Raw genomic sequence first — 27,655 nt, 5'->3', positions numbered from 1 at the left:
TTTCCCCCCCCGCGGGCCGGAGCGGCTCCGGGCCCATCCCGGGGGATTCCGGGGATGCCGATGGCAAGCGTGGCCACCGGTCCCTCCTGCTGGCATTTCCTGGCCTTGGCGGAGGCCGAGAGCAACAATACAGATACAGAGAGATTATAGAGAGCGCGGAATAAGTTTCGTATAAGGCTTTGGTACAGCACCATCATGTCAGATTTATTTGTAAATCGTTTACAGAAAAAAAAAGCTTACTGAAAAAATAGTGTTTTGTTACTCTTTTTTTTTTTTATTCTTTTTTTTTAATTATTATTATTATTTTCTTCTGAGGAACATACCTGAAAGTTCAAAAATTAACCCTCTAGTTGCCGTCTGGGCTCCCATCAAACACTCGTTTTGCTGTGTGCAGTTCCAAAAGGAAGCGACTCGATCCCAAACCCCACTAAGTTGTGATGCAGCCCGCCCGGCTCGCAGCAGCCACCAGTCACTAAAATCAACACCACAGAAACCCGGCAGCTGATCGCTACTCACTGTTTAGTAAAAATTAAAAAAGAATTTAAAAACAAAACCAACCAAAAGCCTAACAAAACTTCCAAAAAAAAGAAAAAAAAAAAAGAAAAAAGGAAAAAAGTCACGACAACAAACGTTATGGAACCAGCGGCACTAAAGTTTCTTTTATTGTTATTGTTATTTTAAAAAAGCCAGTTCCACTGGTTACCATTGAAACAGCACCAAAGAGCACCCTAACGTGTGTTATACATCGTAATACTCGACATTCAAGAGATGGAAACGAGGTTGGATGGTCTAGTCTTTATATCCAGAGGCAAGAAATTCTTCTTAAAAAGAGGAAAAAGTTGTCCCACGCAACCAGAGAACGCGTTGGGTCCGGAAGAAAATCCTGCCTTAGGGGAAAACACTACGGGGTTAGGAGGGGATTAAATCAAGAGCTACCTATGGAGGTCTACGAGGGTTCAGGGAGTCTACAAACCTATTAAAAGGGGATTAAAAAGTCTGGGCTCCCCCAGAGAGCCAGGGATGCTCCCGTGGGAGAGCTGGAGATGCTCCCGGGGGGATCCAGGGCTGCTCCCCGAGGAGCTGGTGTGCAGGTGTGATCCCCGAACGCCCAAAGGATGAACCTTACAGCAACGTGGGCATTTCCAGGATTTCCAAAGGGCTTTCCCACATGGGAAATGCCGAGGGGCCAGAGCCTGCACAGCTGTGTGGAAGGTCCTGCACCCCCCCTGGGGCCACAGGAGCATCCCCTGCCTGCTCTCTGGCAGCCCCAGAGAAGGAAATAAAGGGAAGTTTGGCCTTAAAGTGCATCTGGAAGGGCAGGGAGTGAGTGCCAGCATCTCCCACCGAGCCAGAACCTCCCCGAGCGGAGACAGGCGCTTCCCACAGCTCCCAGCCGAGTGGGAAGAGCCTGGGAGGGGGCAGAAGCAAACCCCCTGGAAAGCAAGCTCCGGGCAGGTGCGCGCGGATGGAGGCAGCGGGGATGGAGTCCAACAAAACCAAACCAAAGAAACCACGGGAAGCGGGACGATGCTGTCAGAGCCGCGGCCCCTGGGCCCGCCGGAGCGCGGGGACGGAGCAGCCCCTGATGTGTCTGTTTGGCATCCAGAGGGTTAACGGTACTGTGGGAAGTGTGCTTTGTAAACATTTCTGGCTTTCCTTTGCCTGTTTTTTTTCTGTAAGTGATTCCAGGGGAGATGGGGAAAGGAGAAAGCTGCCCGCCCCCCTGCCCACCCCCAGCAATACCCCAAAGCCCCACCGGGAGGGGGGCGAGGCAGCCCCCCAGCCCGGACACCGAGCGGTGAGAAACCTCATCCCTTCTCTTTCTCCTGACATCCTTTTTTTTGTTTCTTTGTTTTTAACATATAAAATACTCACTTATGTATTTACCGCTAATAAATGCAAGTTAGTCCCACCAAACATGCTTTGCTTCGATATCAAGAACTGGTGCTGAACAAATCTCGGCTGGATATTAGAAACATCCCCCCTCCCAGCCCCCCCCCAACCCGACGAAGAAGAAGAGAGAAATACCATGGAAAATACAGGTGACACCTACGGAGGACACGGGGCCGCTGCGAGGGGCCAGCTCCCGGGACTACATTCATGCCTCAGCCCGTGGGGACACGGCCTGACCACAGTGAGGGACCTCTGCCTGCCTCTGGAGGGGTGGAAGCACTCGGCAGCTGTGCCACCATCCTCTCGGGGACATCTGAGCCCAAAAAACAGCATCTGGATCCCCCCAGAGCCCAGGATTGTGGGACACAGCCCGAGGGGAGCAAAGCCCAAAGACAATCCCCAAATCCTGCCCTGGCGAAGGCAGAGGGATGGTTTGCAGCTCCCTGGCATTGCTCAGTCCCAAAGTGGCTCCTCATCCCCCCAAAGCCCACGGGGAAGGGGGCAGGGATCCAGCAGGTCCGTAGTGCCCTGCAGGAAAAGCCCCAAACATCCCCGGCACATTCCCCACCGTGCCAGGGCTCCATCCCACCTCATCCATCGGGACAGGGAGAGCCCAATAACCCATCCACGGGGACAGGGAGAGCCAATATCCCATCCACGGGGACAGGGAGAGCCAATATCCCATCCACGGGGACAGGGAGAGCCCAGTATCTCATCCACAGGGACAGGGAGAGCCCCACATCCCATCCATCGGGACAGGGAGAGCCCCACATCCCACCCCAGTGGACACCAGCAGCCCCCACAGCACCAGTGAGCCCTGCTGGCCGGGGACACTCTTGGAGAGGTACTGACAATTCCCTACGGAGAAGGTTCCCTGCTCCAGCCGGGTGCAGGGACCTGGAGAATCCCACTGTGGCCACCTGGGTGGCTCTGGGGGGCTCCACAAACTACAGGAGGGTTTCAGAAACCCTCAGGATATATGAGGGCGGCGAGGACAGGTGACCAACAGCACCCAGCGAGTCAGCAGAACGAGGACCTTGTCCCCACAGTGTCCCCATCCTGTGCCACCCCTCAGGCTGCAGCTGCCTCATCCTCCCCGAGCGCCCTCAGAGCTGAAATTTGTCTTTTTTCCTCTGAAAAAAAAAGCCCAAGACAGCCCTCAGTGGCAACACCACCTCGCCATGGCCCTGGGCAAGCTGGCAGCAAACCCAGGCTTCCCCATCCCGGGATTTTTTCCCTTTTTAGTGTTTTTCCCTATTGAAACAGCAAACAGCGGTGACGCTGGGCCCGGAGCGGGCGGATTCCCCGGAGCCCTGCAAGCCCCCAGCCTGGCCCAGCCCTCCTCTCCCTCGCCACCGTATTGCTCAAACAGCACTAGGCATGGATACAAAAATAAAACAGCTATGTGACTTAGATATATATAATTTATATATATATATTTGTATATATATTTTTGTCTATTTATAGGTGGATGGAGAAGCAGAGAAGCTGAAGCGCAATATAATGTAAAAATACTCGCTCTGCTCCCACTGTTGAGACTCTCCCCACCTCTGACAGCCTCCCTCATGCTGCACAGAAGTTTCTGACACCTATTACTAAGGAATTATTTTAAATATTTATTCTCCCCCCCTTCTAAAATAGAAAGTAAATATATATTTGTTGAATTTTATATACAGTGCGGTTTCGATACACCAATATCATTTCTTCAGACAGAGATACTGGGGCTCATTTCTCAAGTCTTTTTTTTTTTTTGTGTTTTATTTTAATCTAAGTGCTGGGGGGGAGCGGGTGGAAATCTGAGGAGCTTTCCGACCACAGGACTGCAAGATGGGCACCCTCTTTTGCAGCCCTGCAACCTCAGGAGAACAAGAATAAAAGCCCTCCTGGGAGAGGAAGTGTCGTTTTGATGGTAAATCCAAAATCTGGGCAAACTGTCCTCCCTGGGGGATGCCAGCCCCTCCATCCTGCATTTCCCACCCCACTGACACCAGTATAAAAATCCTTAGCTACCACTACAGCACATGCTTGCCACAGCCAACCCCCCCCGAGCCTGGACCAGCCCCTCTGCCCCCCTTTCTCAGCCCACCCCCTCCCCAGGTACGGTCCTTCCTCCATCCATGCACGTATCAAAAGTCAGCCAGAGCCCCGAGACTGGGGATGCTCGTCCTGCTGGCCCACAATGCCGAGGAACAGAGCTCAGCCAGCTGCGCCAAAACTCCTAAAAATGGGGAAAATGGGCAAACATGGCTCCCTCTAATCCCAGTCACCCAGGGAGGGGAACAGGCTCCCATCTCCAGCCCCTTCCCACAACCACGCTGGTCCTCCCCACTTGGAAATGTGCCAGCTGATGGGAATGAAGTGCAATGTTCAGTTTCTTCTTTTGCTGGCACCAGCGCGGCCAAATCTGGTCGCTGCTTCCCAGCCCTCAGTTCCTGGATCAAGCATTCCCTAGCAGATCTCTAACAGGAACAACTGCACTTCCCACCTCTCCTTCCCAGCAAACGCAGGCAGAGAGGAGTCAAGATACTCAGAAACAGAAAAAAACAAACAAAAAAATTAAGCTGAATGGGGGAAATAGGAGCAAACATCCTGTGTTCTTTAAGGGCCACCCCGTGCCCAGACAGCACAGGGATGGCTCTGGGAGAGCAGTGGGAATCCAGCCTGAATCCAGCTGCCCCCATGCCTGGGGCCAGTACCAGCTCTGGTATCACTGGTGACCAAATCCCCTCTCTGCCTCAGATCCTCAAAGTCCTGCTAATGAGGTTTAAAATAAAAAGACACTGTCAAGAACATCTTGTCCCTCCCAGGAGGCACTGCTGGGGCCGGTTGGCACAGCCGGTGCCGCGTTCCTCAGCTCAGAGGACAAATTTAGCTGTATCCCTCTCATCCCTTCTGACTCACGCTTTTCTGGGAAGAACAGACGCAAAGCAAAATCCTTTCACATGAGTAACCAGAGAGCAGCATCTAGAGGGACTTGAGGGAAGGGTTTCTGCGTGGTGCAGCTTTTTCTTTAAGCGATGGCACCAGAGATGGGGCAACGTGAGACATCCCCCTCCCGCACCGTGTCCCGTGTCACGCCCCACGTGCCTCGGACACGCCGAGCACAGGACCTGTCCCTCTGTCCCTCTTGCTCCTCCATGTCACGGCCCAGGGGGGAGTCATGGACAATGAGCAAAGCAAAGCTAACAACTGGGGATGAAATAATGAAACAGCGATCTGTTGTGTGCAGCAGGGCCACAGCACAGGGCACACCAGTGCCTCTCCATCCCCAAATTCCCCTCAGGCTCCAGCTGCTCCCAGCCCCTTCCCCATCCTGATCCCACTTTGCCCATCCTGATCCCCCACTCCAGCACAGCTCTAAACTCTCCCCTAGAGACACACATACCCCGACATGCAAATCTACTGAATTCTGCAAACCTATCTACCTTTGTCCTACGCTTCTCTATCTATTTATATCTCATATGTACAGTGGGTTTCACTCCGGTTCCTTGAAAAGATTTCCTTCCCAAAAAGCCCTGACTCCAGTCTGGGCCTGCAGCGAGCCCATGTGGGACATGTGGAAATCCCTGAAGGTCCAGCCTCATGGAAAAGTACCTCCAGAGAACAGCTACAGATGAAACCAACCTAAAGCTCCAAGAACTCCCAAATCTACGTCACTGCCTGAAGCAGGAAGAGAAACCAAAATGCCAGGTGGATTTTGTCCTAATACAGACAGCAAGGTGGGAGCAGCAATGAGTCTGGAATGTGTGTCACGTCCGCATGCCACCAGACATGACTAAGCCCTGCCAGGACCGTGCCTGGGCTGCTGAGCCCAAATCCAGCGTCCTCAATACTCCCGGAGGCAGGTACAGCAAGTTGTTATTCCCTTTATATTCCCTTTACATTTATAAATCCAACCAGCATCACCTCCAGCCTTCCTCCAAAGCGGGTGGCACCGAGCCAGCTGACAAGGTGACAAACACCAGATCAACAGCCCACCAGTGCCCCAAAGCAGCCTCCAAGTCACTGGTGACTGGCACAGGGCAGCAGGAATGAGAATCCTCCTGGGAAAAGCATCCCCTGCTCACACAGACACCCTGGGGGCTCACAGAGACCCCTCAGCTCGTGGGCAGACTGCAAACCACGCCGAGGTTCAGACTGGGAAGAGACCCTGGGACTTTCCAGCTCCCCCATCCCACAAACCCCTCGCTCCCAGTTGTCTGTGGATGCTGTTAGTGGCAGGCACAGAAACGGGGCCCCACAAATGAGCCCTGAACACTCCCTCTCCCCCCCCCCCCTTACCCTAACTTGCATTTTCCCTCACGTCAGCACCGCAGAACCAAAATGCCAGTGGGGTTGCATGGCAAAGTCACCTTAGGAACACGTGGACGAGAGCTCAGCAAGTCCTGCTGGAAAAGCAGGCAAAGCACTTTCCTTGCCCTTTTTCCCTGCCTGCTCCAGGACTCATTGTTGGGACAGGTTGCAAGGGACAGCACCCCAGGACCACCCCTTTCCCACAGGATCTCAGTGACACCCTGGACCCACCTCTCCGGGTCACCTCCCCCAGCTCAGGGTGCCCAAATCCTGCAACCCCCATGGTGGCATGAAACTGGCACTGGAGCATCCCCACCGTGGCCAGCTCGCAGGGAGAAGCACCAGCAAGGACCCCCCAGACCTGGGCTGGCACCCCTGCAGTGACACCTCAGTAGAGCCCAGGGACAAATATCCTTGTGATGCAGAGGCATTTTTTCACGTGAGCCAGGATCTGCCAAGGGACCTAGTGGAACATCGCGTTCGCAACGTGCAAGGAGGAATCGTCCAGTTACTGGTACAGAAAGAGCCATCTACCTCAGACCAGCTTAGAAAATAAGAGAGTTTGGCCCAGGAAGATAAAAATCAAGATATATTTTGCAGCATGAAAGGAAAAAAAAAATTAAAAATGAAGAAGCAGCAGCAGCAGCAGCAACAGCAGCTGTGTTTGCAAACCACCAAAGCGACACGGAGTTCAAACGGGGGTGAAATGGGGGAAGCGTTTGGCATCGTCTGACACGGCTTCGATGTTCCAGGTCCGCGGAAGGAGAGAGGAGCAACCCTGAAGGGCATGGAAACCAGAGGGCTGGGAGAAGCGAGGAGGTTGCCAAAGCAAGAGGCGAGCCAGTCAGCCAAAGCACGGCCCGAGTCTATCGGAAGGTAACTCGGTCTAGCAGGGAAAGGAGTTAAGGATGGTTTTAGGGAGGAGCTGCTTCCACGAGGCGCCCGGGCGGGATTTCCCACTCCAGCAGCGTGGCAGGTACACGGCTGAAAGAGAGAGGGCTGCAGCTCCAGCCTCTAAAGGTCGAAGACCATGAAAAGCCCAGTGGCTCAAAACACCTGCAAAAGGAAAACAACTCTCAAAAGACTGACCCAGCAAGCCGGCATGCTCCGTCAACCTGCCCTGCACTCCAGGTCCTCTAGAGCTCCTTAAGATGGGATGGGGCACAGTCCTGAGGTAGCAACCTCAAGAGCCTGAAGACAGCGCCTGGCCCATCCGAACGGGTGTCGTAAATCGTTTGGGAAGCATTCAAATGGAAAAGCAACCCTCTGTTCGAGAGGCTGAGGCAACGAGAGCAAAAGGAAGAGCCAGTCGGCCACAGCACAGGCAGCACAGAGCCTCCACGAGGGTCACCTGTCCATCAGGAGCAGCCCAGCTGAAGTGACCGGCAAGCTGAAGTTGGCCAAGCCAGGCAGAGTTTTCCCCGCTGCCGAGCGGGAGAATGGCATTAAATCAATTCAGATCCGAGCGGCTTCTAGGGAAAAACCCTAAAAACACACCCAAATAAAAGAAATTTATACAGTCATACTGTTAGCAAGGTTGAGTTCTCACTCTGAGAGTTGAGGTTCTTACATCAGGTCACTCGTCACGTCAATAAAAAGCCCTGGTGCAGGCTGGAAAGAGAGGGGCATTTCTGCCAGACCCTCCCTCCTTCTCAACACAAACCTGCTGATGGTTTGAGACCACCTACACAAAGTTGTTAAAGCTCAGAAGTATCTCGTTATCGATTTAGAGGATTCATTTTCCAGTGGTTCAAACCGTACTTAGGGCCTGGAGATTGGAAAAGACACGGTGCTCTGCTTTTGGTGGTCGCAGGTTCCCCAGCATCCTGCTGGGAGAGGAAGCCCAACCTCTAAAGCCAGGTAAATCGAGGCAGAGCAATCGACAGGCTCTGGCCTAAAAGCTCCTGGGGAGCGTGGCGTGGTCGGAGAGCCGGATCACAACCGAGAGCTCACGTCTTTCTCCAGATATCTCAGCCCTTGGAGGTTCAACCAGCAGCAAGAGCAAAAACCAAGGCAAAGCAGAATTAAAGGCGAGATTGCAGAGAATCTCTTGGCAATTCTACCTGGGAATAAACAAAAGTTTCATATGCAAATAGAGAGCCTGGGGCTAAAAACATGCCTACAGGCTCTCCAGCTCTCCTGACACTTTTTCTACAGCCTGAATCCACTCAAAGCAAGAATATCTACATGAAACACTCGGTGTTTTATTCCCAGGCAGGCTGGAGGGTTTAGCACTTTACCGCAGAGGAAGAACTGTGCAAACCTGGATGCAGTGGTTGATTTTACCACTTCAAACTTAAAAAAAAAAAAAAAAAAGAAGAAAAAAAACAACTCTAAGTATTTTAAAGGTAGGGATTGCTTGGTATCAGCACTAAGCATTTACACAGCACTCGCAGTCTGTAGGCCACCAAGTGCTCGTCCAAAGTGCTCAAATATGACTTATCCCCATTTTACAGATGGGAGAACTGAGGCACAGAGAGGTTAAGTGACTTGCCCAAGGCCACGCAGTCAGAGAGTGGAGGCAGAGCAGGAAAGTGAGCCCAGCTGTTCTCGGGTCACACCTTGCCTGCTAAAAACAAACCAAAAAAAGGCCTACGCAATCCAGAAAACCACCGGCCACCAAACCTACCCTATTCTGAAGAGGAAGTACATTCTGGTGAAGAGTTAGAACAGCATTACCGAGGGAAACGGGGCAAAGGGAGGGACACGACCCCGGCGGGTGTCACAGCCGACACAGCCGGGCTGGAACAGGAGGAAAAAGGGGAAAACAGTGAAACCAGCAGCGACACATTTTAAGCTGGCGCGAGACGCTGGGCTTAGCTTTGCATGGAGCCATCCACGTCCATCCGCAGAGCTGGGCACTTCCAGCTGCTCTCCCCGGGCTCAGCACCTGCTGACGGAGGCTTTGGGGACCACGCAGCCAAACCCCGCTCGCTCGCACGCCTGCGTCTCCCCGCTTGGCAGTTATCAGTAGAGATTAAACATCACACAGTAAGAAATCACATCGCCACGCGGCACTGAAGAACATTTGCCTGCGGTACACAGAGTGTCGGGCAGAATTAATCGAACCCACCCTCATCAAAGCTGGCGCACGCCGCACCTGGAGGGGGAAACACCTTCGGATCACAGCAGCCCCGTAGCTGCGCGCTCGCACGGCACCGAGCACACGTTACCCAGGCTCAAATGCATCTGCACACAGACAAATGGTGATTTCTCACATCTCACATTGATTTGAAGGCTCGGGGTCTTTCCAGCTTTTCCCTTTCAGAGATAGGTAAGGAAAGATGTCACGGATGGTTTTGCTGCTGTTACCTTCACATGAAAGGAGGCTGGGAAGGGGGAGGCAGGGAGATTTTCACAATTACAGCTTCCTGGGATTATTTGGTCATGTTTTTATCATAATCAGATTCATGGGATTACCAGTTCCTGCCTGGGTTGTTAGGCTCTTGTCACTTAAATACACCCTGTGTCATTGAATTTCTTCCGGCGATTGAGGGCCAGCTGCTCAGTCCCACACTTCCCCCCTAAACACGCGCTGCAGACGCAGATGTCAAAAGCTCCATCCATGCCTTTGAAGCCTAGAGATCTTTTCCAAAACCGAGGTGCAACACCCCCCTTCCCACCCCACCCAAGCTGCTTGGGGTGGGGGAGAAGTGGATGTGAGGAACACCCAGCCCAAAGCATCCTCCCCAAAGCATCCCCCGGCTCCCCCCAGCTCGTCCCCGCCGTGAGCCGCCGAACCCCTCGGAGAGGCGACAGCGTAGGGGTGTCCCCCCCTCCTTCCCATCACCTCTGTCCCCCCGTGGTGTGACACCAGCTCCCTCCACCGCTCCTATTCAACCTCCTGGGCCCAGCGCTAGGCTAGAGCAGGGTGGCGTGTCCGCTGGTGTCATCGTGGTCCACGCTGTTGAGAATGGCTGTCTGGTCTTCAGGGAGCTGCCGGTGGCAGAGGTCGTCCTTCAGCGCTGAGAGCCGGGCGAAGGGGTCCTGACGAGGGTGTCTCTTCTTCTTGCGGAGGCAGACAGCTTCGTCAGGCGACAGTACCTGAGAGCTGGGAGGGTGCTGAACCTGGGAGGCAGAGCCGTCTGGGAAGGGGGGAGAGAAGGCAGATGGGACCGGAGCCAGCAGCAGGCAGAGCAGAGCGCTTTGCTTGCTGTGAAAGGGAGGTGACAACAAGCCTGGCCCTGAACCCACAGCGTGGCAAGAAAGGAGAACGTTGGGCATCAGGGAAAAAGAAATTAATGCTCAAAATCCAAACAAATGACTGGAGATGGGAGATGCATGGAAAGGACTCAGTTTGGAGGAGCAAAAGAGGAACAATCTGCAGGCAAGCAGCCCGGGGAGCCATCCCTTTGGGAGGCAGGGAACAAGGGCAGCATCCAGGAATGGGCTTGGAGACCCCGGCGCTGGAGCCGGCAGGGACCTGCCCGAGCTCTGCTCACAGCAGGACACAGGGAATGCTGTTGGGGACTGCGGGGTCCTCGCACTCACTGGGTTGTTTTCTGGATTTTGAGGAGCCCTTGGATGACTTTTTGGGCTTCTTTATCCGCTGGTATTTCAGAGCTTCGAGCCTCTCAGGTGCAGCAGCGTCCCCGGGCGGAGATGGACATTTTCTAGGAAGGAAAAGCAGACACGCGCTGTCAGTGGCTCCCGGCCACGCTCGAGCCTCTGGACATCCCCGGTGGGGGATCGGCCGATCCCAGCCGGCTCTGCCATGGAAAAGGAAGAGGTGAGAAACCCAGGGCCGAGGGAGCAGGGCCAGCCAGGCGTGCCAGAGCGCGGGATGGAGGAAGTGAGGCGTCCCCGCTGTCCCCCTACGTCTCCTTCAGGTTTCCGAGCGGCGCCGCGCCCCAGCCGGTGCCACCGGCCACGTCCAACACGGGCACCCCCAGCTCACCTGCCTGCCATGCCAACACTGCTAAACAAAACAGGACGGGGCAGATCCTATGTCCGATAAGGCATTTCTGGGAAGTGGTAGGAAACCCCTTGGGATGGAGAGAGAGAGAAAGAGACAGGCAGAAGCGGCACGGCAGCATCGAGACGGGCACCACGAGCCACCCGGGGCAGACAACACCGGCGCCACAAACAGCAGGGAGCCAGGATCCTGCTGGCCCTGCTCCCACAGCCAGAAAAACCAGGGGCCACATGACAGACAGGGACACCAAGGGCACACACCGACAGAGCCGGGACAGGTACCTCGTTCCCAGGTCCCTGTGAGAAGCGACAACAGAAACGCGACAGCACGGGAGCATCTGCTCCTGGAACAGCGAGAGGCTGGGAGCTGGAAATGGAAACACTGACAAGGTTTTATTGCGAGGACAAGGAGGGGATTTGCAAAGGGGTGCTTCCTGCAGGAGAGCCAGCAGGTGCAAGGGATATTTTATCAGCTGTACCCCCTGAGGCACTCTTCTACAGGAACCAGCTCAAGGTGCAGTATCCTCCCCTTTGCAAAGAGAGTTTTTGTTTTATTTCCTTCACTGTACCTGTTTTTCCCATCCAAGGCCTGGAAAGCGCGACTGCTGTAGAGAGCAGAGCATTAGAGGAAAACCTTTTCCTTAGGAGAGCGGGCAGTCCAGCTCTTATCTACAACACATCACAGTATCCCCCTTCTTGCTGCTTTCCCATCTCCTTCCCCCTCTGCATTTAACTTCCACAACCCTCCAAGAGTCACCAACTCCTAATGCCACAGAAGAAGTCTGAGGCCACAGATGATAACCTGGGATAAACCCAAGCCACCTGCAGACAAGGTGTCCAGAAATGACAGGAAGCCTCCACAAAGCACCTTTCACTGCGATAAAGCCAATGCTTTAAGCCAGGCTCCAATGAGGAAAGGAGATTTAAACCAGCCTGCCTGCACCCTTCAGAGAAGGAGATGACTCTTCTGCTCTCACAACTTGGTCACAAGAGCCACACAGAGGACAGTGCTGACGGCAGCTCCTGCATCGGTCTGTGACCGGGGCAGGGATCAGCAAACCCCGCAAGCCACAGGCAGGAGGAGGGCAGGCGGAGCCACCTCAGCTGGCTGCAAGAGGCAACATCAGTTCCTTCGGACTCCTGCTTCAGCACAGAACCACTGAGGATGATGTCACCCTGTCTGTCAGCATGGTGTGCCCCATCCAGCATTGCAAAAACACCGTGGCTGCTGGCCAGAGCAGCAGGGAAGGGCAAGAACACGGGCTGGAGCACAGACCCTACAGTCTCGGGCTGTGGTACCAGAGTACACCCACCCACAGAGAGTTTGGAGCTCCTCATCTCCCCTGGGGTCCAGGCAGAGCCTGGCTGGCACTGAAGACACCCTGCAGGCTTTCCCCCGTGGGTGCCCACGTGTGCCACCACTGCAGAGCACAGTGCGACAGCAGCGCTTCCCATCCGTCATCCCAAGCGTCTCCAGGGCGGTGAAATTTCAGCTGGAGTACACAGGCAAGGAGCTCCCAGGAGATTTTTCCCCTTGGGGAGCAGAAGGGTTTTCAGTTTTTTTGAAGATGAGTGTGATTGCGAAGCTTCTCAGTGCTGCTGGCAGCATCGGAGAGCACCCAGGGAAGTACAGCGTGAGGTGAAGAAGCAGCTGAGGTGCAGCAGACGCAACAGAAACCCAAACACTGGGCACAGAAGAGCTCCTTTTCATGTTTTCCAACGCAACAAAGACGTCAAGGTACGGAGAGCTCCCGGAGAGCCTCTGTTCCAGCTCCCAGAAAACCTCTGTTGCAGCTCCCAGCAGAGCATCACATCAGCCGAAGATGAAGCAGCTCATTAGACATGCCGGGAGTCCCGCTGGCTGGATCCAAGCTTTTCCTTGTCAGGAGGACGATGTCTACATTTGCAGAGCTCAAACACCTTCCCAAGTGCAACCAGCCTCCTGTGAGAGGTGCTGCCAGCAGCAGCTCTACCCTCTGAGAGGAACCAACACAGCCAGCCATGCTCATGCTGGCTGAAGGCAGGAACACAGCGACCCACAGGTCACAGCACGGCATTCCCTGCAGCAATTCCTGCCTGAACGGCCAGTAACAGGCTTTTCCCATTTAAAGCCACCATTCTGGGGCTGCACAGGAGTTACATTTCTGCAGGTACCTGGCTAACAGTGATTTCAGCTGCTCCAGCTGCATTGCCCACGGAGCTCATGTGTGCCAAGCCCTGGACACCACTGAGCTCGGTGATCCTGCCACCATCCTGCCCACCAGCAGCTGCCTTCTTCCACCTCTTCCCACCACCCAGACAGCTTTGCCGCTGTTATTAAAGCTCAGCTGGTAAAAGTCTCCTGCTCTTTCCACTCTTTTTCTTTCTAGGAAGAAGCTATTGTGGCATGCTGACAAAATTAGACAGATTTACACGAGGGATTATGAGGAAATTGCCTGAAGCTCATTTCCACTAGTTCTCCGTAATTGGACTCGTATTTATACACACAAACATAAACAGTGAGTGCACTGAACCCATGTGTCACCACAAATACTGTCTGACCTCTGGCAAGGCAGAGATACAGAGGACAAAACGATGCTACTCAGCAGCCAAATTTTATCTGCTCTACCCGCCCTTTATCTCTTCAAAGGGCTCCGATTCCTGCAAATTAATTTTCATTTTAAGCTCAGCCAAAAGCCTCTTCCTGCCCCCAGAGTTCACATTTTGGGCAGTTGCCCACGCACGAGGGAGGATCTTGAATGCCAACAGATGAGATGTTCAGTGAGGTGGGTGAACTTCTTCTGGAAACTTCAGTGTAGAGCCAAGCAAAGGAGCTTTGAGAAGCCCACGTGAACTCCTGGCACAAACCTTCTGCCAGGCAGCACCAACACCTGGAGCAGCAGTTTTCCTCAAGTCTTCAAAGGAAAACCCTTCTGCATGAGCAAGTGTCTGGACTGCATGGACTGGGAGGTACTGGAGAGGCCACAAAGGTACTGAAGGATGTCCAAGAGTCCCAGGACAGGAAAAGGAAGCAGGGGAGAAGAAGTATCCAGCCCAACACACATCTCAGCTGCCCTTCTTCAAATGTCCTTCCATGTACAAAGCAAAGATATAAGGGAGAAGACCCCTGAGAGCACCACTGGCCTCTTTCCACCCAAAAGGGGAACCCATATAAAGGAAGGGTCCAGGAGATTCAAGGACACTATACGTATATTTATATATATTTAACCTCATGGAGGTGTCAGCACACATTCCCTGTCTCCTCCTCTCCTTGAGCCAAGACATTGACATCCAGGAATCATTTGGGCATGTTAGAGCATCCACTTGGATAAAGCAGAGTATCCACTTGAAAGGAGCCCACCACGTCCTTCAACCCTTCATCCTCCTCACATGAAGAGCTCAACTCTCCTACAAGAGGCTCCTGCAAGTCAGAATTCCCACTCTGCTCCGAGGCAGCGCTGGCTGCCGCCTCCATCCCAGAACGCTTGGGATCCTTCAGCACAAGGGGTGCCAGAGAAACACCGCGGTGACGGCCCCAGCCCAGGGCTGCTGCTGCTGCCAAGGCACCGCCAGGAGGGAGGGAGGAAGGGGCTGGTCACAGCAGGGAGCACACCGGAGAAGGGGGGCCCTTCTACAGGTTTGTAGACACCACAACTCATCTACACAACGGACTTCACCACCATGCTGACGGAGAGGAGAGAGGGCGAGGGCAACGGGGCCGGGCTGGACAGGAAGAGGGGGATACAGTCATGGGGAAGGGGAGGGGAGAGAGGAAGATAAATGAAAAACAGGAGTGAGAAAATATATTTAAGGAAATTAAAGAGACTGAAAATAAAAATAAAATAATAATAATAATAATAATAATAATTAAGAAAGAAAAGAAAAAACGCACTCAGACAAGCGGACTCACAACTTCTCCAAGCGGAAGGAGGCATGGAACACATGCAGAGGATCAGCACATGGACAGTCTTTAAAGGGGAACCTGTTTTCTTTCAAGCGGCGAGCGAGGGCTGCGGCTCCTCCCGCACGCCTGGCGCCGACGTCCCTTCGTCACTCAACGCTACGCCACGGCCAAGCCCCCCAGCTCCCAGCACTGGCAGTGCTGCCCTGGCAAGGGGGGCCTGGGGAGGCCCCCCAGGACAGGCTGCCGTGCCGAGGGGCAGGGGAGCTTGGTGCCTCATCTGTGGTTTTTGGGTTTCCCTTTGCAGGGAGACGACAGCCCCCTTTTCCCTGTTCCGAGATGCGCGCCGCATCCTAAGAGAAGAAGATGGGAGAACTCCTCGTGCTGGCTCAGTAATGGCATCGTTTATCCCTGCCCATCCATAAAAACTTCCTGAGCTTCACCCAGCAAAAGCCACCATGCTGCAGCATGGAGCTCACATGCTGCCTGTCCCTATCCTCTCAGCTTTTAATGCTGCAGTAGAGAAATCTGTCTGGTCTGGTATAAAATCCCTGTGCTCCACACGCACTGACAATTTTATGACCCCAAATCATCAAGAAATTACTTGGCTGGGCTCTCTACGGGATTCCTCACTTCAAAGTGAGATTTATTCTTCTGGCTTCCCCTTTTCGGGAATAATGACTCTGGAGCCGCTGCTGTGACTGCAGCTCCCAGCAGCATCCTGGAGTAGGACACGCAGCTGCTCCCATCCTGCTGGGCAGTGTGACCCTGCTCCTCAAAATCCATCGGTCCATGGCAGCCAGCACTGGAGCCAGCCAGGATCTGTGCAAGAGCCTCACCAAACTCAGACACGAGCTTGGACTCACCTGTGCTGTGCTAAAGCCACACCCGCTCATGTCCCTAATGCTGCCGGAGCAGGGAAGAGCCACAAAGCAAGAACAAACAGCCACATCCTTGTTGAGGGCTTCCCCATTTCCCAAAAAGCCTGGCACAGCCCAGACCTCACCAAGGCTTGGTGCCAGCTTTGCTCCTCATGGGACACCAAGGAAAAACAGAAAGAGAAAGCGACCAAGTGCTCAAGAGCTTTGGAGCTGCAAGGCTCAAACGGGATGGGTTTTGTCATGCCAAGAGGATGGCTCCTCCACAGAGCACACATCCTGTCCCCGCTCCCAAAACACCCTCCTCACCAGTCCTGCTCTCCCCACCCCAGGACAAGCCTCCAGGTCAGCTGGAGGAATTCCCCTCTCCTGGAAACATCCCCCTGATCTCTCCAGGCATCCCACCTCTCTCATGAGGCTCTTTTCCAGCCCAACAAGGCTCCTCAGGCTGTTGGAGAATATCAGCCAGGACCTTGACTCTTCCCAACGAAGGCAGCAAAGCTTAACCTTTTTCATAAGGTCTGTCCTAAGGAAGTTTGGGCATGGCCAGGCCCTAGAAACAAGCCCATCTACAATCCCATCTCTCCTTTCATAACCAGCCTGGCTGATGGCCAAACAGGTCAGTGTTGCCAATCCTCTGGGTCACAAATTACTATTAACCCATCTGGATTTGGCAGTTTTAGTGATATTCTTCTGCTTTTAAGGTCTGAAAACCATCTCCAAATTACTCCATCCCAGTTCCAGAAATGCCCATGGCCATCTAGGAAACCAGCCCCATGAAGGCAGCCCAAGAGGAATTTTCTTGGAAGAGTCTTTCAAGATCTGCTTAGGGCTGTTTGATTACAGCTGGGTCAGAAGAAGTCAAAGATTTCTCAAAGTAGAATTTCAGGAATGGAAGGATTTTACAAAGACTACGCATGTGATGGGAAGGAAAGAACACCTTTCTGGCAGCCTGAGACCATAGTTCTGCTGCTGCCAAGCATACAATCTATCTCAGGAGAAAGACTTCTCCCCTTTTCCATGATTGAGGAGACTTGGGAAAAAGAAAACAGATCCAGGCACTGCTGGAAACAGAAGTCCATGCGCTGGACTGCAGCCGGAGACTGATTTTTGGAGCCCACTCTGAGCACACTGTCTGCAGCTGGCTGCTCCCAACATGGCTGTTTTTCCTGCCTTTCGTGGGCTCCTTCTGGTCTGGATCATCCAGGACAACCCCACCTCAACACACGCCTCCCTAACACCACATAACCCTCGCGCACCCTGGAAAGGAAAGGTGGCCCCTTCCAGGAAAGGAAGGGTGGCCCCAGGGAGACGGCAGCTCGGCTCATCCCAAACCCCAGCCCCGAAGGCAGGGGAGCAGCGTGTGCTGCTGGGAGCGGAAACCCAAAAGCCACAGAGACTGTGCATCCAGAGGTGTTTCCTAGTGTTTTCGGATTCCTTATTCCCCTTTAAAGGAAGAGATGGTATTGGAAAAGCCCCTTCCGTGTCCCCTGTCATGCCCCGCTCCCGGCCACCCTCCACAGCACCCACACCATCCTTTCGGACATGGATCACCCTTACCTATTGAGCTGAGGAGAAGCTTGTCTCGACAACACTGCCCAGATAGCTGAGATTAATCAAAAACAAAGCAGTTATCAACACCCGCAAGGAGCCGAGCTCCGCAACACATCAGCACGTCAACAACTCCAAAAAGGAAAAAGGAGGGAAAGAAACCAAACTGAAACACAAACGAAACGAGGCTGGAGAAGAAAGGGGGAAAGAAACAGAAGAGAAAGGAAAAGAAGAAACGAAAACGATAATCAACAAAGCGAATGGATACACTGCATAAAAGCACGGACAACAGTGCTGCTCTAACACGGCTCTGTCCTGGAGCTGGCTCTCCTTGGCATGCCCTGCTAGGAGACGTGGACCTGTGACTACATCCCTAACTGCATCGCTCCGTAGCTGGGTTTTCCAGAGGCACACAGAAGTCATTTCAGGCTCGTTCAGCTGCTCTCCCTCCCCATCCTCTCTCCCCTGAGCCCTCCTTCCTTCCGTTCGGTGCCGGAGGGATTTGCTAAGGCCATAACGCTTCCAGGTACCAGAGGGCGGGAGTGAAATGCGGAGGGCACTGCGGGGTGAAACGCTGCCTCCCCCCTCCCCAAAACACAGCCTCTTCTCCAAACGCCTCCGACCGCGCTGGCTCCGCGGGGCTGGGAGCCCCGGCCCCCGACTCCTCTCTGCCACAAGCCGGAGGAGGGGGTTCAACCCCACCAGACAAGAAGCCAGAATGAAGCGAGACGAAAGGATGGGACGAAAGCACGGCTACGGGGTCTAAGGTGCTGTGAAAGACGGAAGGAAAGAGGAGAAATAGAGAGAAAGAGAGACGCTTTTGCCTGGAGCAACCCTGGTACCTGGAAAACCAGCCGCTACTGTCTAGTGCAGCCACATCCCTCTTTAGGGCAGGATCTGAGCGTGCCGGCAGCCTCCCGATCTCCGCTGGGCTTAGTTTATTTTTATTTTTCCTCCTCTCCTGACATGCTGCTGGTGTGGCTAAGTCCTTGATCTCTCCCTGCCCGCGTCCTGGGGCTGCAGCATCCCTTTTGCAGGTGGGGCGGTGACCGTGATAGCTGTTTCTGTCATGCATTAAAGCTCTCTAGACTCCGCGGGAAGGAAGAGGAGAAAGACAGAGGCGCGGCGGCGGCGGCCCTAACGTTCGAAGAAAGCCAAGAGCCAGCAGCTAGAAGAGGAAACAACCTCCAGTGACACCAGGACACTTACCTAAGCGAGCCAGGTCTTTGTACACCTGGTAGACGGCCCGTAGCCCGAGTCACGGCGCTCCCAGATTCCCAAGGGACCGGGAAGGTCGCCTGCCTAAAACCCAGCGCTCTCGGGCAGCGGCCATGCAACCCATGCCCGTGGCACCAGCCTCTGCCTAGCAAAGCCCGCGGGACGCCGTCTCCAAAAGGGATGCTGCAGCGTGCCCAGAAAGACCCTACCAGTTGGGATGGTGATGGCAGGGAGGGAGTCAGAGGGAGTGGGTGAGGCAGGGTGGGGGAAGCCAGGAAGGGGGCGGAGGGGTCACCACGGGGCTCACGCACTTACCCCGTGGCGGCTACCGTGGTGGTGGATGTCGGCTCCGGTTGGAGAATCTCCTCGCCAGCCCTCCTCGGAGAAGGGATGTCTCCGAAAACATCCATGGTGTCCACGGGCAGGGAGGAGCCCTGGGAGTTGGAGAAGCCGGTGCCCACGGGGGTGAAGGCGGTGGTCGGTCGGAAGCTGGGGCTGTCCCCACGGCTGCTTGGCGCCGGAGATCCCGTGGAGGACGGCGTGGATTTGCGGGAGAAGCTGACGGCCGCGGGCGGCTGCAGCGTGATCTCCGACACCTCCGCCTGCTGGATGAGCCCCGGGCGGGGCCGGGCGCGGGCGGTCAGCTCTGGGGAGCTGTTGCGGGAGCTCAGGGGACTTTGGGTCAGAGGAGAAAGCCTTGAAGGTTGTAGCACCACCTGATGTAAACTGGGCTCAGCCCTCCTGACCTGCCGAGGGCTGGGCCGAGGTTGGGGTTGGGGCTCGTACCACCTGGTGTCCAGGCTGAATGTGCTTGTGCCGCTGGGGCCGACGGGCTCGGACGGTTCGTGGTAAGGCAACACGGGTATGCCCATACCTTGGCTGGTATGTCTTAGCTGCCCTTGACATCCCATGGGTTGCATAGGTTTGTCCTGCCACTTGGTGGTAGTGGGCACGGAGGATTGACCCCTGCCCGGTGACTTGCCGGTCCAGCTCTTTGGTGCCTCCAGGGGCAGGATGCCCGAGTAGGACGCGGGGACCACCTGGAGGGAGGAGGGGGGCGGCCCCCGAGGAAGGCAGCCCGTGGGCTGGGAGCCCTCGGCTGCCTCGCAGGGCTGGAGCTGGTGGGGGAACGGCGCGGGGGCCAGCTCCAGGCTGCCAAAGGGGAACTCGGCCCTGCCCCAGGGCTCGGGGGACCGGCCCCCCGTGGGGGTCTGGGCCAGGGGCAGCGTGCTGTTGGAGGCATTCTCCCCGTTCTCCTCGGGGATGGTGGGGTGTCCGAAGGGCCCCTCGGGGGGCAGCGGCGGGGAGGACATGACCGAGCTCAGTGGGCTGACTTCTGGCATGTAGAAGGGCGGTGGGTCCACCTCCCCGGGGCTGCTGCTGCTGAGGTAACCGTAAAACTGGTGGTGGAAAGCCCGGGGGGCCGGTGGGCGGGCCTGGCCAGTGGCCTGCAGGGCGCCGGGACCCTCCAGCGCCCGGTGGAACCGGGGGCTGTATGCTGGTGGCTGAAGGTAGGACTCCTGGCTGGAGGAGAGAGGGGTGAGCTGGGCTTTCAGGGCGGTCACGGAGGTGGGGACGACGGGGTCATCGTTCTCCTCGTCCGACTGCCTGAACTCGGGGTACATGTCCGTCTCCTCCACGAAGGGGAAGCCCTCGATCCGCCGTGTCTTCAGGGAGGGCTCCATCTCCGCCGGGTCCATGACGAAGCGTCCATCCGGCCCGCGGCTGATGAGCTCGATCGGGGTGGTGGCCTCGGCTTCGGCCTCCGCCTTGGAGACGCTGTACTTCTTGCTGCTGATGGCTCGTTTGGTCTTCTTGTAAAGGGAGAGCTCCTTCTCCTTGGTGGGGCTCAGCATCCGCTTGGCCTGCGGGCCCTGGTCGTCAGAGGACTCCGAGGGGGGACGGAGTGTGCGGATGCTCTCAGGACTCACCTTGCCGGAAGACAACCTGGACCACAGGGGAGAAAAACCGAGAGAGGGGACCGTCACCCGGAGCAGAAAGGAGGCCTTCTCGCCCAGAAGAACAACTCTGGATCCAGAAAACAAAGTGCTACCAGCTCTCAAAAGTGGAACCGCTGGGAGAAACTGGCAGGGGCTAACCAGGATGGCAGAGTCTGGCCAGCAGCAGTGCACAACATCCCTGCTCCTTGGGAGGGCAGCTCGGAACACTCAGGGCAGAAAGCTCACACCAACACCTTGCAATAAGCTCCACCAACACCCCAGCACCTCGCAACAAGCTCCATCTACACCTTGCAATGAGCTCCACAACCCCACAGGGACAAAAGACACATCCAGAGCTCGCTTCCATCTCTTTCTGAGGTTTCTTATGTTCACCTGAGGTATCCATGCCCAGGAAAGGCCCTGAGAAGAGGGACATCAGGCAAATGTCTCCTCCCACAGAACTCAGCATCTCACTTGGAGATGCTGACAGATCATTTCAGACCAACTCTTTCTCCCATTCTCAACACTCAGACTTTAGGCTGAGCACCTCAAAAGGCAGCGAGCACCAGAACAGTTCCCTCATCCCTATCCAGAAAGCCTCAGACAAACCGGATTGAGAGGCAAAGACAGCAGATCCAACAGAGACAGGTTATTTCAGTGCAGTGGATGAACTGAAAACAAGTGAGATTCAGATCCACCAGCACCGGGACATTTTGCAACAGTCCAGGAGCCAAAGTATGAGGTGTCCACATCCCAGACTCTTGCACTCCCACCGGGAAGATGCTCCTGCTGGTTTACAGCTACACATGCTTTTGATGGGCTCTGCAAGGAGCTGTGGCTACTGCAGCACCACGATCCACCACCTTTGGGCACATGTGGAAAGAGGCTTCAGCAGGGCACTCTTCAGGAGAAAAGATGAATTTCCCAGGAGAAAAACAGAGCCAACAGAGAATGACTCAAAAACTACAGCGAGCTGGCAGGAAGGACTCCATATGCAGCAGGCTAGTCCTTCTCCTAAGGAGCCCCTTCCAACTGGTGTGGAATTGAGTTCCACCAGCCAACTCCAGCTTTGGAAATGTGCACAGATCCAGTGGGGTCATCTCTTAGCTCTGTTTGCTGCATCTGTCCCTGCTGCTTTCTGCTCCAAAGCCCATTTGTCTCTTGTGAACTGCTGTGCCCCCAAAAGTTCAGGGAACACCCAAAAACGACTCATCAGGAGCAGCCAAATAGGGATGAGGTATTTCCATCTGAGCTTTGCAATGTAGGAAGGAGGCACCTTGAAGACCCCACAGCCTGGTGCCGCAGCTAGGACAGATACTTACGGGGACTCCAAACTCTTCCTGCAGTGGGTTATCGAGAGAGGAGGGTCTGGAAGAGAATAAAAAGGGGAAAGAAGAGAGAACGCTGAGGAGGCGCAACACGACAGAGACAAGACTCAACATCAAGACAACAAAAGACACTCAACAAGAGGCCAAGGTTTCATTGCTCCAGTGCTTTAATGGTTGCTGACAACAAACAGCTCCCGTCACAGGGTCCTGCCCGTCCTGCTGCCGCAGCCCCGCAGGCTGGAGGAGACGGAGCCGCTTCCCTGCCCTCTCCAGCTCCCCAGCCGCCCCTTTCCCTACCAGCCGTTCCTGCACAGAGGCTGCAGTCCCAGCTTTCAGGAAGCAGAGCAGCAGGGTCTCCTTTGGGGTCTTCTCTAGCCCAGCACTGCCTGCTCCGGGCTGGGAGCAGCTGGAGAGCCCAGCTCTGGGGGGACCTGGAGGAAGTGAGCGGTGCTCCCCCGTCTGCGTCCCAGAGGACAGCCCAGCCCTAAACCCCGGCTCTAGGAGTTATCACCACATGGGAGAGCTCCCTCGGAATTCCCAGGCTAGTTTCTCTGGCGCCTCTTCACCCACCCTGCCTCTCCCGCTCCCGACCACGGGCGCTTTCAGGCACAGCCGAGGGAGGAAGTCAGGGCTTCACCTGAGGACGCGCACGGACGAAGAAGAGACAGACAGGGAAGAAGGTTACGACCACAACACAACCAGGGGGGACAAGCGAGGAGGAGACAGGAAGGAGGGAGGAAGCACACCGGGAATGGACTCACCTTTCTTGCGCTTGAGCTTGCGTTTGCGTTGCTTGTTGACGAAGCAGGCGGCGAGTGTGCTGAAGAGGATGGCAGCAGCCAGGAAGCAGATGGTGGCAACGATGCCAGCCAGCACCGGGCGGGCTAGGCCCTCGTCCGTCAGGTCAGGCTGAGGGAAAACGTCTGGGGGAAAAACACAACAACTCAGTGTTACACCTGCTGCCTTCCCCAGGGAGCTGCCAGAGTGCGGATAGTCTCCAGCAAGGATAATCTCTGCAAAGAGCCTGCTTCCAAGCCAGCCCACCCAGGGAGAGCAATCAGCACTGCTGCAGGACCCAGGGGTTTAGTGATCTCACACCAGATCACAGAATCATAAGATAGTTTGGGTTGGAAAGGGCTGTTAAAGGCCATCTAGTCCAACCCCCCTGAAATAAGCAGGGACATCTTCAACTAGACCAGGTTGCCCAAAGCAACCTGATGAACCTTTCTGTGTTAGCTGATGGACACCCAGGGAAGAAGCCTCCACACCAAACAAATACGTATTTATGTCTAAACACACACAACTTCAGCAAACCTGCAGTCACCTCCTGGCTGAACAACCTGCTGCAGCAGCACAAGGTATTTCAACCTCTTCTGTCAGTGCTTCATTTCAGCTTTCCAATGAACACGGGGCCCTTTTGTCACCCTTCGCTAACCAGGAGCACATGTGAACCCCCAGCAGACCTCAGCCGTGGGCACGGGCAGATGTGCACCCTGCACAGCTCGGTGCTCCTGCCGTGTGCCACGTCCAGGATCAGCACGTTCCCGCACGGAGCACGGCAGAGCAGCTGCCTGGGGCCGGGCACCTGCCAAACCCCATCAGAAAAACTGGGCGTGAGGAGCAAGGGCAGCGAGCAGGGAGGCTGCAGCAAGCTCTCCTCACCACACCGGCACCACTTGGGGGCAGAGAGAGACCGCTGCATCGCAGCACGGCGGAGCCGGCTTTTCCACGAGAGCCAGAAAATCCGGGCTCGCCGCATCCCCATCCCTTCCTGCTGCCCTCGCCTTCCCCAGCACCGTCACCACCCTCCTCCGCCTGCCCCTCGGCTCGGGGAGCATCCTCCGAGCTGGATGTGCAGGGAACACGCACGAACTGCAGCGCGTTGCAGTCTCCCGCTTGCAAAGCTCTTTTCCCTGTGGACTCTGCACTGCAGCACTACGTTTCCCTCTCTCCACCTTTCATTCCCGTTTCCAGGCTGCGCAGTGCCCGCTCGGAGCTTTGTTCTCCGGGCTCACCGCAGAGCCGGGCTGTGCTGGGCTCTGCAGCACCCGGCAGCGCCGTGCTCCGGGGATTTGTCCTCGCCTGCTCCCATCGGGAGGCAGCGCCGTGTTCAGGACATCCATCAGAGCCCTGCAGCCCCCCCCTCAGCCCAGCTCACAGCCCCACAGCCGGGGGGAGAAGAGGAGCCAGCCCTTACCTGTACTGGACACGCCAGCGACGTTGCTGGGTTCGCTGATGAGATCCTGCATGACCGCCAGCACACGGAACTCGTACCAGGTGTCCTGGAACACCAAACACACCCGTCAGGGCCCTCACACAGCCTCCAGCCTCGTCTCACCAGATCCTCCAACATCCCCAGGATAAATAAAACCCTCTAACATCACCTTTTTAATGTTAGCAGGTCAGGCTTTTATCCTTGGCCAGGGGTGTGGGGCCAATAAACTTCTGGCCTCCACCCAGACACAGATACAAAACTTTTTCATCTCTTTATACGTTCTCATCAAACAAAAAATATTGTTCATTGGCTCTAAATTACACAAATCTCTTTCATTAATTAGTATTCTATCCTCTATTGGTTATTGATTTCTCGCTTCTTATGCTAATTAGTGCATATTTTTGGTATCTTTTTCTTCCTGTAGGGACTTTCCAATGTATACTGAGACTTTGTTAGTCTCTTTATCTTCTGCTTTCTGCAAAATGTCCTTGTGGTCCATAAATCTTACATTCCAACCTCAACAATTTATCTTTCTCTCCCAGGCTTTGCTCATTGAATCATATCAGAGTGACTTTCTCAAAACTTTAAGTTTCTCAGTCATTTCTCAAGCTGTGCTCCTACAGAAGTAGCTCACGACAACTTTGCCAAATGCTGGCTAAGAGTAATTGAACGATAACACACTATTTATAATTTATACGTATATTGATTATGATTACTTAGAGCCATTAACTAAAATTATTTAAATGTTCTATCTTTTCCAACACTTGCCCAGCTCCTCGAGGATCCCAGCTCAGGGATTGAGCCACCCCAAAACTTCGCCGGAGCTGCAGCAGATGGTGTCAATATTGTTACAGAACCATGAAGGCTGGAAAAGATCCTTGAGCTGCGTACGGTGCGGGCAGCCCCTGCTCACCTGGGACAAGTCCTTGGCAAAGAACTCGTTCTCGGAGCCCGGGATGCCATCATCCAGGATCTCCCACTTCTCCGCCACGCGGAATTCCATGATGTAGCGGTCGATGGGGAAGGTGTGGTTGGCAGGAGGGAGCCACGACAGGAGGACGCCTTGCTGTGTCCGGTTGGCTGTTAGGCACCTCGGTGGGGTAACCAACACCAGAGGCTCTGGAGTTGTTACAGGGAATGCTGGGGACAGAGCAGAAGGGACAGGGACACTTTTCAGATGGGGCAGGCAAAGCACAGAAGATCCTCTCCCACTCGTGCCCACAGCAGCAGCAGAAGGGCCACAGAGGTGGTTCCCACATTCCAGTTTAGGGCACGTCTCGGGAATCTGGTCTCTTATCACAGAAATAGAAAAGTGGATTTTCAAAAGGCACTGGACTAATGAGGCCATGACTCCAGGCCTTCCTGCTTCCTCCGAAGGGCTCTGAGCTGTATCTCGTGCTCTATTAATTCCTCCTGATCCCAGCTGAACTTAAGGAAGGATCTGAAAGGTGACTGGCACAGTACAGCTCTCGCATGCTGGCTCTCAGGACAAGCCTTCCAGAGCCTCCTGCATCCAGCACAGTCTGCAAGCTTCATCCAGGACCCTTCACAAACTATCTCCTGCATGGCTGGATAACAATCATCTCCAGCAGACAGGACACATGGAGGAAGGCAAAGGCCCCCTTCTCCCCACAGACCTCCCAAATCCCTTCCCAGCCCTTCCCTTGTTCCCAAGGAGGACCTACCTAGAGTGTTCACAGTGACCACCTCACTGAAGGAGCTGGTGCCCAGCTTGTTTTGAGCCAAGACACTGAACTGGTAAGCAGTCTCTGGTTCCAAGGTATCCACCAGTAGCCAACTGGAACCAGCTGGCACAGGGAGAGACAGCCAGTCATGGGGTCCAAACTGGGCTCTCTTCATCCTGCCGAGAGAAAAGGGAGCATCCTCAGGGAAGGTGTCTTTGACAGGGAGAACAAAGAAGCAGCATTAACTTCTTATGCAAAAATGGAGCTTTCCCGAGCGATGGTTTGATTTGGCAGCAGTGATGTGGATGGACGTGGGGCAGCCACTCGCCACCCACGAGCTGGCACAGGCCACCATCCCCTCGTGTCCCACCAGCTCTCAGGGACACTGCCACCAGCTCTCCCCACTGCCCTGAGCTGGGTCAGGGACAACAGCAGTGCCAACAGCCCCGCTCTGACGTGATCTCTACCAGATTCCCATGGGCAAAAGTGGGAGCTGGAGCATTTTGGTGAGTGCTGCAAAGGGAACGGCTGACGCAGGAGACAGGCCCTGTTCCCATTTATACCTCGACATCTCCTGAGCCAGAGCCAAGTTCTCCCTCAGCTGTAGTCCTGTACATGTCATCCCACGAGAGACATTTAACTAAATCCCCATCTCTGCCACATTTGCACAAGTCGGGGGCTGCCAGCACAGCCTGGGGCACCACTCAGGGTTTGGCAGCGCAGCGAGGCACTGGCAGGGAGTGCAGGACAGAGCCTTTCTGCTGGGGTCTAACCACAAACCCAGGGTGTAAAATGCTCCCAGAGCCATCCCAGTGCCACCCAGGAGCATGCAGCCACCTCCACAAGCCATTAATTCCACCAGGATCCCACATCCCAAAGCAGCACCAGTGCACTGCTCCGATACTGCAACTACTGGTGCTCGTGTTAGAGATGCTTTAGGGAGTCCGAGCCCTCAGCTGCAGGTTTTGGCGGTGTCCACAGAGGGTTTGGGAAGGATTGGTGCAGATGGCCTATCCTGCACAGGTAAGGGGGCACATCTGCAGCCACGGGCACACAGCCAGGTGAATCCACCCAGCAGGAAAAGATGGAGCAAAGAGAAATAACGCTGCTGTCCAGGGAGCAGAAGGTGAGGCAGAGAAGCAGCAGCAAACCATGGAAACAAGCAGGTCGGTGGAGAGCCATGCATGTGCCGTGTGCCTCAGAAAGCCTCTGCATCACTGCAGCTCTGGCTGGGACTCCAGCTCCCAGGATCCCCCACCACCACGGAGGCAGCAGGGCAGGTTTCCCTGCAGCGTTTAATCCCACTGCCCTCCCATCCCTCCTCCCTGGTGCTGCTGCGGGCAAGGACGCACGGGAGAGGGGCTGAGGGTGGGAAAAGCAGAGGCTAAATGCAGCACTGAACCAGGACAACCCCCTTGCCGAGGGAGGACGTGGCGCAGCTGGAATGCTGTGGTGGCCCTGGCCATCCCTGGGGAGCGGGGTTTGCATTTCCAGCCTCAACAACCGCAGATGCGGGAGGAGAGCACGAATCCAGAGGAAATGAAGCCATGTTTTGCTTGAGCATCCCACAGCCACAGCAGGGAGGAAAACGCACGGATGGCACTCCGGATGGCACTACATGAGCCAGCTGTGTCCCAGAATCCCGGTCCCAAGGAACAGCACATCCCCCAGGGATCACCCCCGAGGGTCAGGGCAAGACGGTCGCTGCCTCCCTGTCCAAAGTCCCCACTTTGCTTGGTGCAAACACCCTTCCCTGCTGGCTGCTCTCTCCCTGCGGAGTCTGGAAGAGCCACGAGGAGGCAGGAATCCTAGAGCAGGTTGCAGAGCGAGAGCAGCAGCAGCTGCTGCTGCAGCCACGTC

The 27,655-nt window shown here is 55.2% G+C and overlaps 1 protein-coding gene across 10 annotated transcripts in view; it reads right to left on the bottom strand.

The window, feature by feature from the left end:
* Positions 1 to 264: 264 nt before the first annotated feature.
* Positions 265 to 27,655, bottom strand: part of IGSF9B (immunoglobulin superfamily member 9B) — a 46,916-nt gene continuing 19,525 nt past the window's right edge. For 5 of the 10 annotated variants that reach the window (XM_042034264.1, XM_042034265.1, XM_042034262.1 and 2 more), the window contains 8 exons: positions 25,796 to 25,971; positions 25,024 to 25,250; positions 24,093 to 24,177; positions 22,657 to 22,818; positions 21,890 to 21,935; positions 18,943 to 20,574; positions 10,678 to 10,799; positions 265 to 10,271 (listed from right to left, as the gene is read on the bottom strand). In XM_042034264.1, the coding sequence (XP_041890198.1) occupies positions 10,048 to 10,271; positions 10,678 to 10,799; positions 18,943 to 20,574; positions 21,890 to 21,935; positions 22,657 to 22,818; positions 24,093 to 24,177; positions 25,024 to 25,250; positions 25,796 to 25,971 (2,674 nt within the window). In that variant the 3' untranslated portion in view covers positions 265 to 10,047. Of the gene's footprint in view, positions 10,272 to 10,677; positions 14,803 to 17,418; positions 17,465 to 18,251; positions 18,578 to 18,942; positions 20,575 to 21,889; positions 21,936 to 22,656; positions 22,819 to 24,092; positions 24,178 to 25,023; positions 25,251 to 25,795; positions 25,972 to 27,655 lie in introns of those variants that run through there. The other 5 variants (XR_006017089.1, XR_006017088.1, XR_006017090.1 and 2 more) reach the window with 5 other exon arrangements.

This window comes from Corvus kubaryi, unplaced genomic scaffold (assembly GCF_017639235.1).
Source record: "Corvus kubaryi isolate FWS band 111438036 unplaced genomic scaffold, C.kubaryi_AGA036_p1.0 37367, whole genome shotgun sequence".
In the NCBI taxonomy this organism is placed as follows: domain Eukaryota; kingdom Metazoa; phylum Chordata; class Aves; order Passeriformes; family Corvidae; genus Corvus; species Corvus kubaryi.
This window is presented reverse-complemented; position numbering and strand designations above follow the sequence as displayed.